At 37.5% G+C, this 17,458-nt stretch overlaps 2 protein-coding genes across 8 annotated transcripts; one reads left to right on the forward strand and one right to left on the reverse strand.

The window, feature by feature from the left end:
• Positions 1–3,116, reverse strand: LOC104436424 (selenoprotein F). The gene is made up of 4 exons (XM_010049223.3): positions 2,824–3,116; positions 2,411–2,469; positions 872–1,053; positions 1–435 (listed from the first exon to the last, which is right to left on the reverse strand). Exons 1-4 carry the CDS (start codon positions 2,996–2,998, stop codon positions 363–365), a joined length of 489 nt encoding a protein of 162 aa, XP_010047525.2. The 5' UTR covers positions 2,999–3,116; the 3' UTR covers positions 1–362.
• Positions 3,117–4,816: 1,700 nt separating this feature from the next.
• LOC104436505 (putative pentatricopeptide repeat-containing protein At1g31840) lies at positions 4,817–10,446 on the forward strand. 7 transcript variants are annotated; one of them, XM_039315754.1, is made up of 6 exons: positions 4,817–5,208; positions 5,710–8,196; positions 8,907–9,074; positions 9,195–9,318; positions 9,482–9,543; positions 10,229–10,446. In XM_039315754.1, the coding sequence occupies exon 2, from the start codon at positions 5,965–5,967 to the stop codon at positions 7,849–7,851; it is 1,887 nt and encodes a 628-aa protein (XP_039171688.1). In that variant the 5' UTR covers positions 4,817–5,208; positions 5,710–5,964; the 3' UTR covers positions 7,852–8,196; positions 8,907–9,074; positions 9,195–9,318; positions 9,482–9,543; positions 10,229–10,446. The 7 variants fall into 7 exon arrangements, with proteins under 7 accessions (XP_039171688.1, XP_039171670.1, XP_039171675.1 ...); XM_039315736.1 differs by having other exon boundaries at positions 9,195–9,543; XM_039315741.1 differs by having other exon boundaries at positions 9,195–9,539.
• Positions 10,447–17,458: the final 7,012 nt, after the last annotated feature.

Here is a 17,458-nt window from a genome sequence, read left to right on the forward strand (position 1 = left end):
TTTCTCAAACTCATCGTATTTTTCTTTGAGGGGGAAAACATACAAGAGATAGTTCTAGTTGCTTCTAAGAGGATACCTAAGTATGATACCGAAATGGGAAACAGATATTTAAGGAAGAGAAAGGATATAAAATGAGAAACTTAGTCGCATGAGATTCTAACATGACCAGTTGTCAGAATTATAGAGAGATAAATCAGAAACCTTTGTCACATGAGATTCTAACATAACCAGTCATCGAAACTATGGAGAGATAAATATCAAACATCTACTTTCCATGACAGAATCACTAGAATGCTTCAATAAGTTCAAACGCAACATCATGTCTAATCTACAACGTTCCCTCCAGCCAAACCTCACTCCTTTCACTTTGGCGAAGCAGGTTTAACCTTCTCTCTCAGAAACTGCAGGACATGCTCACGTTTCCAGTTGTCGATCCTGCCGAAAGGGAAAAAAAGGTAAAACCACTGGAAAGAAACATTTAGCTAGCTGCTTTGTGCTTAGTAATATGAGGAACCATTTTAAACTAGAAGCAGGCCTATCAATCTATCATGTCCAGCAATGTACAAAATGGCCATAGATTGATGCGTTTGGTGGTTACGTGAGTAACAAACGTTTGCTTCAAGATCAGATGAATAGCATCTCAAATCTTATCATCATCCATCCCAGAATAATTCTTTTTTAATCCTACTCAGGGGTGAGGTCAAGCATGCCAATGTAAAAAAAAAAAAAAAAAAAAAACCAACCAAGAAAGCATGACATTCACCTGTCACTAACATCCAAATATTGAGAGGGATTGAAAACCTTGTCCATTCAACCCCAAGTACACACTACCACATGGAATCAGCCATTAGCATTAGCAGAAGAGAGTTACCTTATTGTGTCTTTGAATTGGCCATCCTCATCCAGCATGATCAACTTTGGTGGTGAGTTGAAAACATACTGGACTTTAACGGAAGGGAACTTGTCCTTCTCTTCTTCAATAAAACCAACAATTTCAGGATAAAAGACTAATTTCCTCATACAAACTTCCAGTAGTGCCCCAGAGTAAGTGATCTGCCGTCAAAACAGAACTGATCTTCGTAAAATACTAGCATCACATCCAGCAAAAATCAATACTTTAATTTTTCATTTGACTTTTGAACACGATTTTAAGAAAACAATTAGTAAACATGGCATACTGAAAACAGTTAACATTTTTAACCAGAAAGAGACAATTAAATCATATTGCCCACTTGGGGAGCCAGTGAAGTGTAGACAATTCCTTAAGTTCCATCCTTCTTATTGGAACAAAAACAAATGACAATAATGAGAACACAGGAGAGAGGACCAGAAGACCAGAAGAAGGCGAAGGTCAGAAATTGATGTAAGATAGGTATGGAGTCAAATAGACCAATACCGTCAAACGTCCAAAGTATTGCCTGTGAGATATTCTCCTCAAAAAGTGCATAAAAACAGCGAATAAGGCTTTGGCATCTATGCAGCTCTCCCTTTGGTGAGTATGCCAAACAGAACCTAAAGGGCATACTTTAGGATGAGGAGAAAAGGCTTGTGGATAATGAAAACTATAAATGAAGGTAATCTATGCAGTGAGTGTACTTCAATTAGTGTACTTAGAGAAATTTCTGATATTGAATATAAAAGACTCCGGTATCAAGGAGGATCAGGACAACTCAGGAAAATCACTAATGAACTTCCATTGCGGTACAAGATCAAAAATCCATCAGAAGTTGTGACTAATACAAACTAAAGTCCATGTACAGGCTGCTATTGCTTGGTATAACTCAAAAGATCTAGTACTGAGTTTCCTCTCCTCCTTTTTGCCAACCTTTTCATTTTTTTCTTGCTCTTCTCAACCTCTTAGTAACATGCAACTAACAACTCCTTTGCATCCATCTATCATTGCCAAAATGGTCTCTGCTAATGGTGTCGTTTCATAATTTTTACAATAAGCACAGAGTCCTGAGATTATAATGGAGGCAGAGAGAGAAAATTAAGCAACAACTAGACAAGAGAGGTATGAGAGTATCTGGAGCACAAGAACTCCCCTAGAAGAAATAGGAACGGTCAGATGTGCATAGAAAGCCCGAGACTAAAGTCCCATGACAATGATAGGGAATCGAAAGAATCATGTAAAAACTAAAAAGCCTCTTAAGATCGATTATAGAAAGTTTCTAAGTGCTCCTTTCACAAACTACTCCATCCATCCTCTGATCTGCATCGTTATACATCTTGTGTTTCAAATGACACATCACAACCAAGTTCTTCTTACAAGACAAAGCCACTGCTGCCTCCTTTTTACTCATCCAAAGCGCACATACAGATTAGCATTGTCACAACACACTGATATAACCAAAAATGAAAATTAAAAAACATACATTTAGATACAAGCCCAGGAACACATCCATCATACCTTGCTAGTCTCGTCATCAGAATCTTCGGTGCAACACTTCAAACAGTCGGACACGAGCTCTGCACGAGAACATCACAAGACAATTTCAAGGGACACCTCAAGTCATGCACGGGGTCGAAAAACTACACCATTCCACACATTCAGACTAAAAAATTAACACGTGAAGGAGCCAAGTTATCTCATTGATCATGACCCAACGCAGGGTAACTTTCAGTTCAAAAAACCCAAACCCTAGAATCACCATGCAAAGCTCAGTTTCAGATTTCTCCACATTCGTTTACACTCAATCCGATCGGCTCCGTTCTTTCAACACGTAATCCGAAAGGGAGCATCAAATCGCGTCTCGACCCATGAATCGGATCCAAAAATGGGCTCGACCCTCGACGCGAATCGACGCGAAAGGGGGCACGCACCTTGGTCCTTGACGTACTCGGCGAAGGCGTTGCAGTCGGAGCAGAGGGCGAGGCCCGAGAACCCCAGATCTTCGCACTGCCGGGCGCTCAGCTTCTCCCGCGACGACGCGAGCGAGGCCGACGCGACGATCGCGAGCGCGAGCACCACCAGGCCGTAGCCGCGCGCCGCCGACATCGCTGCGAAGCGAAAATCCTCCGACGCCGAGTCCACTCGCGCGAGTCAGCCCCTCCTGGAACTTGGCCAATTCTTTCTTCTATACTCGCCCCCTGCTCAGGGCTCGCTCGTTCAGGAAGAAAGAAGGATAGCCGTCCGATCAACTAAATTCAGAAAATCAACTCGAAAATCTATTGTCCTGAGCTTTTAAGTAGACTCCAAAAATTACCGATATTGAAAATATTTTGTGTTAACTAATTATTTCGAGGAACATAAGTAATTATTTAAAAATAAACTATTTTTCAAATTATTTATTTTTCACAAAGTAGATGGAATAATTCCCTCTAACGGGAAGAAGAGATTGTAATCATACTTTGTTTTCTCTAATTCATTTCAATGTTCATACATTTTGTAGTCAGTAAATTGTTCGGAGTAATTTAATATTTCTTTTATGCACGTAATTCCTGTATACTACTATACGCAAATTAATTATTATAGTACTTTTATTATGGAGTGATATGATATACTTTCTTTTGCCTAATGATCTAAACTATAAGTGTAGTCTCAATTCTACTATAAACCTTTCTTTTTGTAAAATGTCCTCAATTTTAGGTCCAATCCCAATTGTACCCTAAATATTTTTCCCCAATAAAAAACTCCAAACTTTAGATATAATCTTAATTCTACTCTAAACATTTTTTCTATCTCATAAAATCCATTAATTTATGCTTGAGTCCCAAATCAACTTTTATTAATCTTCCGTCCAAAATTTGTCGTCAATAATCAGAGGTAGAAAAATCCCAAGTATGAGATATTTGAGCATCCCCGGTCAATTTTCCCAAGAGCAAGCTCTTTGAATGCAAGAGATGGAAGACTTTCGAGCACAAGAAATTGAAAACTGAGCATAAAATCGAAAATCTTTGAGTAAGATGGAACAAAAACTCTTTTAAGAGTAAGAGCAAATAAAGAAAACAAACCCTATTTAAGATTTTAGAAGATGTTTGAATGGAAATTCATTTATAAAGGACGTTTTCCTGAATTTAAAATTAGGGTAAAAACTTGAGCAATAATGCGAAAATGCCACGTAGGATCATTAAGGGAAATTTTGAACAAAAGGGTTAACGGGACAGATATGAGATTTAAGTAAAAGTTAATGATTTTGTATTAAAATTGGATTTTTTTGTTTTGTTGTTGTTGTTGTTGGTGGGTCGTAGTTATATGTATTTTTGGTTCAAGGTGAATTGGAGTTATAGTTTGGGCTTTGTAGGACGTTGGGCCTTGCCCATATACAACGCCAGCCTCTTGAATCTTAGACGCTCGAGGCTTGGATCTAATGAATGGTAAACTGATTACTAGACATCTGGTTGCTCGATTTGAGTTTAGACAAGATAAGAAATTATTCTAGTAGGTGTTTACGGGCATTCATCGAACATAATAAAATGTTGGATAAGAAATTCAACTTAAGAAGTGAGATAAATTCAGATTGGTTATAAAATTGAAAAAAAAACTAAAAACTTCATGATTGATCTTTTAGCATAGTAATAAAGTGATGTATTGGATATTGCCTCGCCGATGTCGCCTGCCTGAGGATCACCTCTAAAATTACTAATCATCTTCACTTTTGACCATTGCACAATTGCTAATGCATCCAATCATGTTGATCATTAGTGTTTGCGTGCGTGCTCGGTCGTGTTTTGACAAGAGGGTGAAAAAGAGGGTGAAAAAGGGCCTAAAGACGATTTGGTTTCCATAGATCATTTTTGCTATCTCAATTGCGCACGTCCTTCACGTTGAGCCCAACCCTTCATGCATGACTCAACGGAGTCCAGCCGTTCGTCCCACATGAAGTGCCTCCTACCGTTCACGAGGCCGTCCCAAAATTAAGTGAATTCGTGTCGGTTGAGAGACGTCGTCATGCTCCTGAGGCTGACTTCCAAAGATGGGATTTGAGTCTCGTGTACAAAAGGGAGCAAAGTCGGAGATGGGATTTTCAAACCAAAGGCAGTCTTAAGGATTTGAGCAGCGTGACGTGGCTGCCGTTGAGCCGCCGCCTTTTATCACCGGCCCGTCACTTTACACGCCGTTTGGCTAGACCAGACGAAGAACCACGGTCCGGAGCAAATTTCTCGGTGTTTCCCGAAGGCGTTCTGGCTCGAAGGCATTGACGTTGGTGGAAAAATAAATCTCTTTGTCCAAATCAACTGGAGTTGCTCTATGTTCGTCCAACTCAGGTATTGCGTTTTCTCACGCTCGACACGCTTGCGCGATCGTTGTTGTCATTTCTTTTCGCATTGGGGATGGGAAAATAAGTGAAAGATGGGTTGATACTGGTTGAAATTAGAACTTGGGTCTTTGGTGTTGTGACCACGAAACGTCACCCAAGGGAAGGAAATTGATCGCCGCATGCTGCACACCAGGTGCTTGATGAAATTCCCGAGAAGGGTCTTGCTGTTCTTTGTGGCGGAGAGCTTCCTTACTCGTTTGGTTTAGTCCCCTGTCTTCTTAGCAGGAGTTCGACGATGGGTCTTGTGGTTTCTGCACCGAGATGATTCTTTTTATCTTCCTAGTTGGTTGAAATGATAACCCAAGTGAAGCTATTTATCCCACATGCTCTTTTCACTTTTTCGGGTGTTCCCCTTTTGAACAACTTTTGCTTTCCTATGCTCTGATATCGTGCTCTGGAAAGATGTCGATTGAAGTGCTTTTTTCCTCTTCTATCATTGTATATGCAGGTTTGGCATCCATTATGATGGAGAGGAAGAGCATGAAGGTCTTCTATTCCCAAATTAAAAATCGAGGTTTCTGTGTTGAACTGGATTCTGGTTGAATCAAAGAAAAAGTTGGTTGATGCTGTGAAATGTTGAGGCAATTTCTCAATATCCAATGTATGCCTAAGCATGATGATCGAAATGATGGGACTTGGCCTAATAAGTCTCTGCTCCAAACCAAGTCATGTAATTCAGTTCTGTGAGTGATCAGAGCAGTTGATGGGATCTCACCACAATATACATTCTTTTTGTGCTCTCCTCCATCTGCTGCTTTCCAAGAATATGTTTGCCCCTGCCAACAGAGTTTTTGACAAAATGATTGGTTATTGCATTGTGAATTCTTCTGATTTATCCGTTCCAATTTGTGAAGGTCTGAGGAGGTATGGTGCAATTGGAAAAATAGGAGTGGCATGTAGCTTCTTGCTTGATAGTTACCGCAAATATAGAATGATCGATCAATGCATGAGTACGTTTCATTATATGTGCAAATCGCGCATTATGGTATCACATTCATCATTATCAGCGATGCTGGATTTTTTGGTCGATTTGAATCGTGCTGATGAAGTTATCAGTATTTACAAGTCTATGTGCAAATCATTTGGAAGTCAGTGTCATAGAGCTATATATGAGCACGTCATGGATAGGTTCTTGAAGAGGGGGGACATTGAAAAAAGTTGGAATTTTCATCGTGCAGTGATTGATGATGGCGCTGTCCTTGATATCATAGCATGTAACAAGATCATGAGAGCTCTTTGCGAGAGTAGTCAAAACAATTTAGCTCTTCAATATCTGAATATGTTACAGGTAACTGGTCCAGAGCCATCAGTAGCGTCTTTCAGCATTTTGATTAATGGTTTTTGTAAGGAGCGTAGATTGGACAAGGCATTTAAGGTGTGTGAGCTCATGGCCAAGAATGGTGTCGATCCTGATCTTGTAACTTATACTATTCTCATTGGTGGTCTTTTAAAAGCTAAAAAGTTGGATAAGGGTTGTGCTCTTCTCTTAGAGGCATTGAATAAAGGTATTGAGTTCGATGTAGTGACTTATAGTTCAATTATGGATGCATTTTTGAAAACTGGAGATTTGCAAAGGGCTGCTGTGCTGTATAGAAGATGTTTGAAGGTGGGGATCAAACCAAATATGATCACATATGGCATTCTTATCAATGGAATGTGTCTGAATGATCGGATTATGGAGGCATGTGGGATTTTTGGTCATATATTGAAGCTTGGTTATGTGCCTTCTCTCTTGACTTATAGCAGTCTTCTTGGAGGCTTGTGCAAATTTGGATACTTAAGAGATGGTTTCAGGTTGTATGACGATATAATGAAGAGTGGTGGAGAGCCTGATACCGTTGTCTGTAATGTGCTGATAAATGGTCTTTGCAAGCAAGGCTTGATGATTGATGCTCTCAGATTCTTTTATCAGAGCGTTGACTATGGGCTTAATCCGAATGTCTTTATTTTCAACTCCTTGATAAATGGCTGGTGTAAATTAAGATGTATAAGAAATGCTTTGAAGGTGTATAGCCAGATGGCTTGTTATGGCGTAAGACCTGATATTGTGACTCAAACCACACTCATAAGTGCGGTTATCGAGTTGGGAAGACTGGACTATGCTTTGCTGCTTTTTTTCCAATTATTGAAGAAGGGTTTCTCCCCAGATGTTGTAACTTATTGCACTCTTATTGATGGTGCATGCAAGCAGCATAACTCAACTCTTGGGTTTGAAATTTTCAAGATGATGCAGTGGAATGGAGTGATAGCAGACATTGCAATATATAATGTTCTCATTAACATGTTGTTGAAGGAAGCTCGTCTAGGAGATGCTCTACAGCTTTTTGATCAAGTTAAAGAAAGAGGCTTAGAGCCTGATATTGTGACATACAATACTGTGATCTGTGGGTATTGCTCTTTGAGAATGCTAGACGAAGCAGTTCAACTTTATGAGAAGCTTAATTATGGTCAACTAAAACCGAATACCATAACATTTACAATTCTAATTGATGCTTATTGCAAGGAAGGTAAGATGGATGGAGCAATGTCTTTGTTCGGAAAATGTTGGAAAAAGGTCCGGAACCTAATCTCATCTCTTACAGTTGTCTAATTGATGGGTATTTTAAATCTCAGAACCTTGAGAATGCCTTTGAACTTTATGAGGAGATGCTAAATAGGAAGATTTCTCCAAATATAGTTTGTTATAGCATTCTTATTGACGGTCTTTGTAAAAGGGGACTCATGACGGAAGCATCGCTTGCATTTCATTGTGCTAAAGACAGGCGTTTAGTGCCTGATGTAATAGCATATGCGATTTTGATTCTTGGCTATTGCAAAGTTGGAAATGTAGTGGAAGGCCAGATGTGGTTTGAGCATGTTAAGAGACGGGATAGTGCCGGATGATGTCATGAAAACAACAATTATGGAGCCTTATCTTAAGCATGATTAGTTCTGAGTAAGGCATCATCCTTTTCCTTTTGACAAGTATTACAGTAGAATCTCTTATTATACTTATCTGTGAAGTCAACGGGTGGATTCTAAATGTGATGTAGAATTCACCTTACTCACAGTGGACTCATTTTATTGAAAGTCTTTTCTGACCCACAGCTGCATTTTTCATTAGAAGATCATTTGTTTTGCTTTGCACAGGATGCAAGTTAATTGTCTGGATGTTTTACTTTAATTGTTTTGAGTTCCCACTTTAAATTGTAGAGTTGTACCTGAAAGATAAAATGTTGAACAGAATTGGTTTTCCCCTTTTGAAGATGACAGAATTAAAGTAGAGCATATCCTTTGAAATTGATTTTGGTCTCTCTGTGTTAGAATATTTAAATAATAAATAACACCTTTGTCTAATAGCTTAAGCTTTTAAAACAATCGGCAGTGGTTCCACAAAATCTCACATGGTATCAGAGTTGGAGGTCTTGAGTTCGAATCTTTCCAGGTCCCATGTGCTTTCCGAATTAAATTTCCATGCTTAGTGCTAGGCAAAGGACCAGACTTAGTGGGAGGGGGAGTGTTAGAATATTTAAATAATAAATCACGCATTCATCTGATAGTTTAAGTTTTTAGAACAGATGATAGTAGTCTCACAAAATCTCACACTATGTTATTTTGACTGGGTTAGATCTCATTGACGATGTTTGTGCTTGTCATTGTTTGTAGATTTTTCGCTACAAATACAGCTATAGATCTAGAACATGCATTTTCTGGCTGGTGAGCGTTTTGGTGAAATTGTTGGAAGCTCATATTGCATGGTTCCAGAGATACTAGCAGGGTGATGGACCAGATATTGATGCATCTAGTGCAGGCACTGTGTTTTTGGGCTGGCAGGTACTTTCCTTTGATTGATTATCTCACTTTGCCAAGATGCCAATTCTGGCTTTCTGTTTTCTTTCCTTGTCGTTTTGGGTTGCATCTGCTAAGATGGGCGGTATGATATTTATTTAACAGAACTGGATAAGGAATTGCAAGGCCGGTGATGGGGCAGCACAAATATTAAGTGGGATCCTTGGCCAAAGCATTGTGGAGAGGATGGGCATTATCCTTATGCCTTCTAACCATCCAAAAATCATTGGTTTGGAATTGCTCTCTAAAACCTTGTATTGCTTGAGATGATGTTTCTCTCAACTATCATGCCTCCACGTTGAAACCCTAATTAATGCATCTGACCATATGACAAGAAAATGGAGGCAGATGGTTAGGCAATAACTAACTCAAGCACGTTCCTCTACTGGTAGATGGTGTCTAGAAGCACTTTGACTGTATCGCTAATGGGGGAGCAAGACCAAAAATTAAGTAGGTGAGCCAAATCTGTGATCTTGTGTATATCACATCTTCATTCAGGACCGTGATATTTCTATTCAGAAGAGATGTTCAGTAACAAACTCAGCTTGGTGCATCGATGTTAACTATTCCTAATAATCTTGTACTTGCTGCTTCTGTGAATTCATAAGAGGGTGATGTTGCATTAGGAATAAGAAAAGGTTTGGAACAATGAAATTTTATCAAATCAACTGATCATTTACTGTGCTGAGTCTAGACAAAATGTGAAATGTGGGCAAAGCTTCCCTCTCTGGGAGAAAACATCTGATTATGTTCCAGGAACCACATCTATACTGTCAAATAGTAAGCAAACAAGTTGTTTGGATGCTTTCTGCTTGAGAAGGCGTGCATCATAGTGCTAATCATAACTCACTGTTTCATGTAACATTTAGTACTGTGCTGCACTTTTACAGCAATGAAATGTTTTCTGTTAAATTTCATTTACTCCTTCATCCTGAGTTGGATCGAGGATCTTATTACAGAATTGGTAAAGATGAGATTTGAGATGCTATTCAATTCGATCTTGTAGCATGTGCATTTCCTCGCCCGTAAAACACGTTTTTAGTTTGAGATTGCTATATATGTGCACATTATTACGTTCAAGAAGAAAGCCTACCATTCATTTTTTCGGCAGTAGCTTTACTCCTTTGTCCTTTTGGCAGACTTGACAATTGAGACTGAGGGTTGAAGCCTCTTCGCCGAAGTAAATTAGGTGGCTCTGTCATGGGCTGCTTCATTGAAAGAAAATGGTCCTGGTCGGTTATCGAACAGCCTATTTATTTTTTTCGCCTACTTTGTAAAATTGTTCGTTAAACGGTCTTCAGTTCTATTGTATACGGATAATTTTCTATCAAGGGACATGGCAAAATCCGTTCTTTTATTTCCCTCTTTAATTCTATCATATTGTATGGGCATTCATGTTCTTCCACAGCACATTTTGGCCAAAAATAGAAAGTGGAACCCATCGCCCGTCGTTCGATCCTCCCCTTTAGGTGAGGTGAGGCGAGGCTAGGGTGTTGACGATGGTCCCGAGTCTTTCCATGTTAACCAGCAACGGTCGTGGCTGTCGCCACCCACGATCGGGAGTTCGGTTCCGACTATCGTCAATCACTACTAGCAAGGGCCATTGCGCTTGTTGGTTGCCCCCATTGTCCCCCCTCCTACATCTATGCAGTTTCCCTCTTTGTTTAATGTGTCAAATATTTGTTTAAATGATTGAGTAACTAGAGGTCATTGGTGTTAATTTTTTTTTGATCAAAAGAAAATTGTATTAATTACTCAAAGGGTGTTAATTAGCCACATTAGTTTCGTGATTAAATTAACTGTGATTTCAAATTGGGTAACTAGTTTGGCTAAAATTAACATGAAAAGTTGAATTCAGGTATTCTACAATTAATAAATTTGATGAACTAGGTAGAAATTAGTTTTAACATGTCTCAAACTATTGAGAAATAAGTAGATATTTAGGATGCGCTTGATAACATTTTTGTCTCAGGGAATAATATCTTTTAAGAAATAATCTTTTTTTTTTATTTTTATTCATTGGAACAATTTGTGGATAAAAGAACGCGTTTGGTAATTATACAAAATTTCTATTTTTGAAATATAAAAGAATATGAATGCATTTGATACTATCAACAAATTTCTTTGTAACGTAGAATCTCTTTTAATCTTTTAATAATTTTTAAATTTTTTCTTTTTTTCCTCTCTTCTTTTCTTGCTCCTCTAGTGGAAGGTGGCCATGACGGATGGGGGACAGCGGACGGCAGGGAAAAAAGAAGAAAAGAAAAAAAGAGAAAAAAAAATGACTTATTTTAAAATTGTTTCCGAAAATAATAAATTATTTTTTTCTACTTCTTATTTTTCTTCCAAATCTATTCTGGCTACAATTTTATTCCAGGGAATAGAAAAATTAGTTGACTCTACTAAACTTTTTTTTTTTTAGGAATAAAAGAACAAAAAAACCAAGAAATAGAAATGTTACCATGCATGCTCTTAAATGCTCCAAAGAATTAACTTTACTTTGCTTTGCTTCTATTCAATTATTACAATAACTCGTACATCATTGGTCATTACAACTTCATTTTGATTCACATTTTATAGGCACTAAACAATCTCATGTCAATAATATAACAATCAAGCGAACACATGACCACACCTCTGTTATGAATGCAACATACACCTCAGATGCGGTCTAAGAATTCATTGTCTACTAAGTAGAGACTCGCATAACAAAGGGCATCGCCCTAGATGCAGTTGATACAATTTCCCTATTTGTAGTTTGTGAGGTGCTGTCGTCCAATATTGCTTTATATTTGTAGGATATGCCTAACTTGTATCCCATAGAATCTCCCAATCACTTCCGATAAACATAACATTACTCACAAGCTTTCATGTCATTTGAATCTTTTTTTTTTGCTATGACAACTTTCTTCCCATTTTTTGGGTTCAAACTCTGATGGCGTCTCAGGACCCTTCATTCCCCTTGGCACTTGCCACCAACCGAGGTGTTTGTGGTGAATCCACTTCATTTCTATTGCAATTCAATATCCCCTCAATGCAGCCCCTTGCTTTCGATAACTTATTAACACCATCTCTATGGGACAAATAATCAATAGCATGTTGCTATGAACTCAGGCATTAAATGCACAATATAAAGTGATATTGGACGAGGGCAAATCAATGTACTGCTAAGTCACAAATGTTCGTAGCATTGAGCTAAGTCGCACTTGGACAAAGCTAAACATTCCCCATCCTCCCCCTACTTCCTGACACAGCTAAATATTCAATCTCAACGCTCTATAATGCATTGCTTCTTGTGAAATTTCTTGAAACTTGAAAGAAGTTCTGCGCAAGATATCGGCCGCGGTGCCACAAGGGAATCTATCGCCTTCGCTGTTCGTCTAGCTGCTGCAAGCGACAGACCTAGAGGTTCGTAAATGCTTTGTGTTCTCTCTCTTTTCTTCCTTTCTTCTCTTCCCTTGGCTAAGAGTAGACATATTCATTTTATTAATAGAATGCCTATCATTGCTTTACTCTTGTAATGTAGGTTTTCTTCAATTGGCGGGTGGCACCAATGCTTACACAGTTGCCGGACTAAAAAAACATGGGCTAATCCAAACTAAATCTGCTTCTGGTGTTGCTTCTTCTGTCGTTTCTGTTCTCTCTGTGGTTTTCCCTTTTTTTTTTTCGTTCCTTTCTTTCTTTCTGTTTATATTTATCCCATCTCTCCTTGTACTAAGCTAATACCATTATGCATTAGAAGAGAACTTCAAGGATGGGCAATCAACAGTCGGATCGCTCAGGCCATGGATGCATTCGGTAGAGGTGTCAAATGGGTCTTAGACCCATATATGATCCATTTTAATCATAAATAACTCATATATTAGTCACTTACTTTTTTAAGAAACTAGTCAAATGGGTTTAGAAATTGAAAGGTCTTAAATGGATTAGACTTACAACTTGTTTCCAACCCAAGCTTAACAATCTCTCTTTTCCTCCTTAATTTTATAAAAATCGAAATTATAATTATTTTTTATATTTCATTTTTCCTTTTTTTTTTTTTCCTTTTTTTCCTTCCTTCTTCCTCCTTCCTTACCAATGGCAAGCACGGCGACGGCTGGCAACCGGATAGGCGAGGCTCAAGCTCGCCTAATTTGGCTAGCCTCGAGCTTGTTGGCATCGGGTGAGCTTGGTGAGCTCGAGGTTGGCCTATGGGTGGCATTGGCCATCATTGTAGTCGGCAGCCGGCTGATGTAGGAGAAAAAGAAAAGAAAAAGAAAACTAAAAAATTATATTTTAAAAAATAAAAATAATTAAAAATTCGATTTTTTAAAAATAATTTTTAAAAAATTTATAAAATTGTCCATTAAATTTGTATTGCATAAAAGTATTTTAGCAATATCATTTTAAAAAAAATATCCTAAAAATAAGCTTTCTTAGGTTTAGTTAAATGGTTGGGTATATTTTGGATTGAGTATGGGTAAAAAATTTTGTACTACAACAAATGGGTTAGAAATGGCTTAAATGGATTGATTTGAGTTGGACTATTTATAACCCGACTCAAACCCGACCATACTGACCCACCCGTTTGAAAGGTCTAGCGTTCGATGCCCTTTTGATTTTAAAAATAAGGGTTAATATCGTAAAAACCCCAAACTGTATATATGTGATAGATCTATTCTCTATTAGCTTCCGTTCGATTTTGCTGTTAATTTTGTTGATGTGGTTGCTGACGTGGCAAGCCATGTGGAAATTCATAACTTTAATACCATTAAAAACCCAAAACTGGTATATTTATGACAAACTTACCACAAACTGGTATATTTATGACAAATTTACTTTAAATTAATTTTTTCGATCATAAAAAACCTAAATTGGTACACTTGTGGCACATTTACCCTCTTTCAATTTTCCCAAAACTGAGTTGTGATGTCCAATCAATTTTATTTTCCGGATTACTCTAACATTGCTTCCCTATCATTAATACTTGATTTTTTTTTCTTTTTATTGAAATCGTTATTCGAAAACTATTCAAAGACTACCAAATATGCACTTCATTCTTGTGCCGAGAGAATGCCCATTAACTAAAAGATGGACAGATCGCTTGCGCACATATACAAAAGAAGTGCACATATCGTAGTTGCTTCGCTCATTTTTGGTTTGTGACAAACTTGGCTTTATGTTTATATGTCTGAGGCTCTCAGCCCCACATGGTTTACTGCTTGTTCACAATTTGTTTGTACGCTTACATATTACTCTTGCTTTGCTGTTCATTCGTGTTAGTCCATGTCCTTATTAGCGTTATGTAGTCTTTTCTACCTCGAATCATAAGTGTGTCAACATTTTAACATGGAACTTGCATGCGAAATGATTGACTTGTACATCACATGCTCGTTGAAATGCCGGAACCAAAATCACTTATGTTTGTCACTGATTTCAGGTGTACTTTGAGTGTGATTCTTTTGTATATGTGCGCAAGCGATCTGTCCATCTTTTAGTTAATGGGCATTCTCTCGGCACAAGAATGAAGTGCACATTTGGTAGTCTTTGAATAGCTTTCTAATAATGATTCCAATAAAAAGAAAAAAAAATCAAGTATTAATGACACGGAGGCAATGTTAAAGTAATCCGGAAAATAAAATTGATTGGACATCACAACTCGGTCAAATTTAGGAAAATTGAAAGATGATAAATGTGCCGTACGTGTACTAATTTAGATTTTTTATGATCGAAAAAATTAATTTAGAGTAAATTTGTCATAAATATACCAGTTTGGGGTAAATTTGTTATAAATATATCGGTTTGGGGTTTTTAATCGTATTAAACTTATGAATTTCCATATGACTTGCCACGTCAACAACCACGTCAGCAAGGTTAATGGCAAAATCGAACAGAAGTTAACGGAGGGTAAATCTGTCACATATATACTAGTTTGAGGTTTTTAGTGATCAAAAATATAATTTGGGGTAAATTTGCCACATATGTACTAATTTGGGGTTTTTTAGGGCTTTAACTCTAAAAGTAATTTACAATCAGTAGTTTCTAGTTAAATTTGGCCGAAAATGATTAAATTGGTAAATTTTCGCAAGATAAATGATTCAATTAGTATAATTAAAAGGTTTATAGCTGAATTTGTATAAATATAATATATTTATGACTTTTTTGTTAATTTTTCATTATAAAACCTCTTAATCTTCCTTGAGGGCAATGAGTGCTTAAATGAATTATAAGGTTGTGATCTTCCACCAGCTCCTACCAATTTGCTCTCGTTGATTTTTCTTCTTTCTCATCATCTTATTTTAGGGATGTGACCTCTCACCGCATACGCTTAATTATTACTTGCTTGGCTTTGCAAGTCTTGGCAGGACGATGAAAGCACCCTGACGAGACATCTTGTCTTACGGGACAAATTGCCAAGAAAATCGACCGCATTTACTTAGCATTTGTCTGATACTTTACAGGCGGGTCTAAGAAGATTCACAAAGATCAATTTCGGACTGCAAAAGTCAGATCTAAACGTTGCAGGTTTCGTTCTAATTCTTTTCTATATTTGGGTTGGGTCGTGCTATTTCGATTTTTAAATCCGAATTCGAACCGAGCTGAGTCGAGAGTTTCTTGCTTTATCTAATTATTCTTTTTTTTTTTCAAGTTTTAACTCAACGAAGGATAAAATGCCAATAATTTCTTGGAAATTCTCTCTCAGGTAAGTCTCTAAGTCCTCGGTATCCAATTACAATTCAATGAAAAATTGGGGCGCCATTGCACTGCTGGCAGATTTCTGTCACCACTTACTGAAAACCGTATGATTAATTACTAACGATGTGAATAATATATATACCATTTAGCTTCTTAAAAGCTCGATCATTATTTATAAAGGTTGTCATCAAGCTATGAAGCCAATCATCTTGTTGCAAAACGTCATCTAAATGCATGTTCTCTTTACCAGACTTTTTACCAGACTTCTACCATACTTTTATTAAACACGAAATTTTAAAAATGTCCTCAAATATATAAAATATAGGATTGAGAACTTAAAATTTATTTTAATTTTATTAGAAAAGTTGATAAGCGACCTTTTGTTTTATTATAAGATATCGAAACCCAAGGGCCCGAATTAAAAAGTTGGTAGATACTTATGATGGCAATAGTCGAAGCCCGAGTTAATAAGTTAATGGCTTGAGACAGACATCGTATATTAAAATAAATATAAAAATATAGAGAGAAATTTCCAAGGTTATGAAAAAAAAAAAAATTCGTCAATAAGTGATTTTCTCATAAGTAATTGCTGGTCGTTTCGTAAGTAATTGCCAGGTAACGATCGGCAATTACGGTCCAATATCATGTTTTGGAAATTTTCAGCAGTAGAATGCGTCTGGTCTTGTCCTTTCCCTATCAACTTTTAGTTTTCGAATTGACATGAATGCACGAAAAGAAAAAATTGCCATGCACAGAAGCTGACATCTCCGATATACCTAGTATAAAAAGTCAATAGGTATTGAAAATAAGTCTTGTGTTTGATGATGAATGAAATCGGACTGGTGAGAATGTGAACTCGGCCAGAAGACGCGTGTTCTGAACAGATGAAATAATTATTCAGCTTTAGAAATTCTTCTCATGGCTCAACGTGCAGCTTTAAATGAGGAACATCTTTTCTTCATTTATTTATTGATGTTTTTGACTTTTACTCCATATACGTTGCTTTCTCCCATTCCCTTCTTTTGTCTTCGTTAATGATTGAAGAAAGAGAAAGGAAGGGCCCATATGCAAGAACGACATCCCCAATATATCTAGTATAAAAAATCAATAGATATCCATTTGTAGGTAGCTATGATGATTGATGATTAGGCTCTACTCCTTATTGCTTGATGGAACAAGTTCGAATCTCCGGATACTTGTGACTGAAGTTGAGGTCCCAAGAATGGTTTACTGGCCAGCCCCCTCGACGGTTTACATGTAAATAACGTCTTGTGGCGAGACTCCATCAGTACTACCAAGCATTGGAGGGTCATGTGATCTTTAAAGGGTGATCTTCGAGAGTCCTTTAGTCATCAAAAAAAGAAAAAAATCAATGGATATTGAAAATAAGTGTCAAGTTTGATGATGAATGAAACTGGGACTGATGAGAATATGTGAACTCGACCAGAAGACGCGTGTTCTGAACAGAGGAAATAATTATTCAGCTTTAGAAATTCTTCTCATGGCTGAACGTGCAGCATAAATGAAGAACATCTTTTCTTCATTTGTTTATTGATGTTCTTGGCTTTCACTCCATCCACGTTGCTCTCTCCCATTCCCTTCTTTTGTCTTTGTTAATAATTGATGAAAGAGAAAGGAAGGGCCCATGTGCAAGAACGTCATAGTTTTCTTCCCCTCATTGATGCATGCACATT

This window comes from Eucalyptus grandis, chromosome 1 (assembly GCF_016545825.1).
Source record: "Eucalyptus grandis isolate ANBG69807.140 chromosome 1, ASM1654582v1, whole genome shotgun sequence".
Classification (NCBI taxonomy): domain Eukaryota; kingdom Viridiplantae; phylum Streptophyta; class Magnoliopsida; order Myrtales; family Myrtaceae; genus Eucalyptus; species Eucalyptus grandis.

Bases quoted from the DNA above. Each gene is read 5' to 3' on its own strand.
- LOC104436424 (XM_010049223.3), bottom strand. From the start codon at position 2,998: ATGTCGGCGGCGCGCGGCTACGGCCTGGTGGTGCTCGCGCTCGCGATC. The intron at 1,054-2,410 runs GTATGATGGATG...TTTTGACGGCAG, and splicing joins CTGATGACGAGACTAGCAAG to ATCACTTACTCTGGGGCACT. The intron at 436-871 runs GTAACTCTCTTC...CCCTTTCGGCAG, and splicing joins CAATTCAAAGACACAATAAG to GATCGACAACTGGAAACGTG.
- LOC104436505 (XM_039315736.1), top strand. From the start codon at position 5,965: ATGGGATCTCACCACAATATACATTCTTTTTGTGCTCTCCTCCATCTG.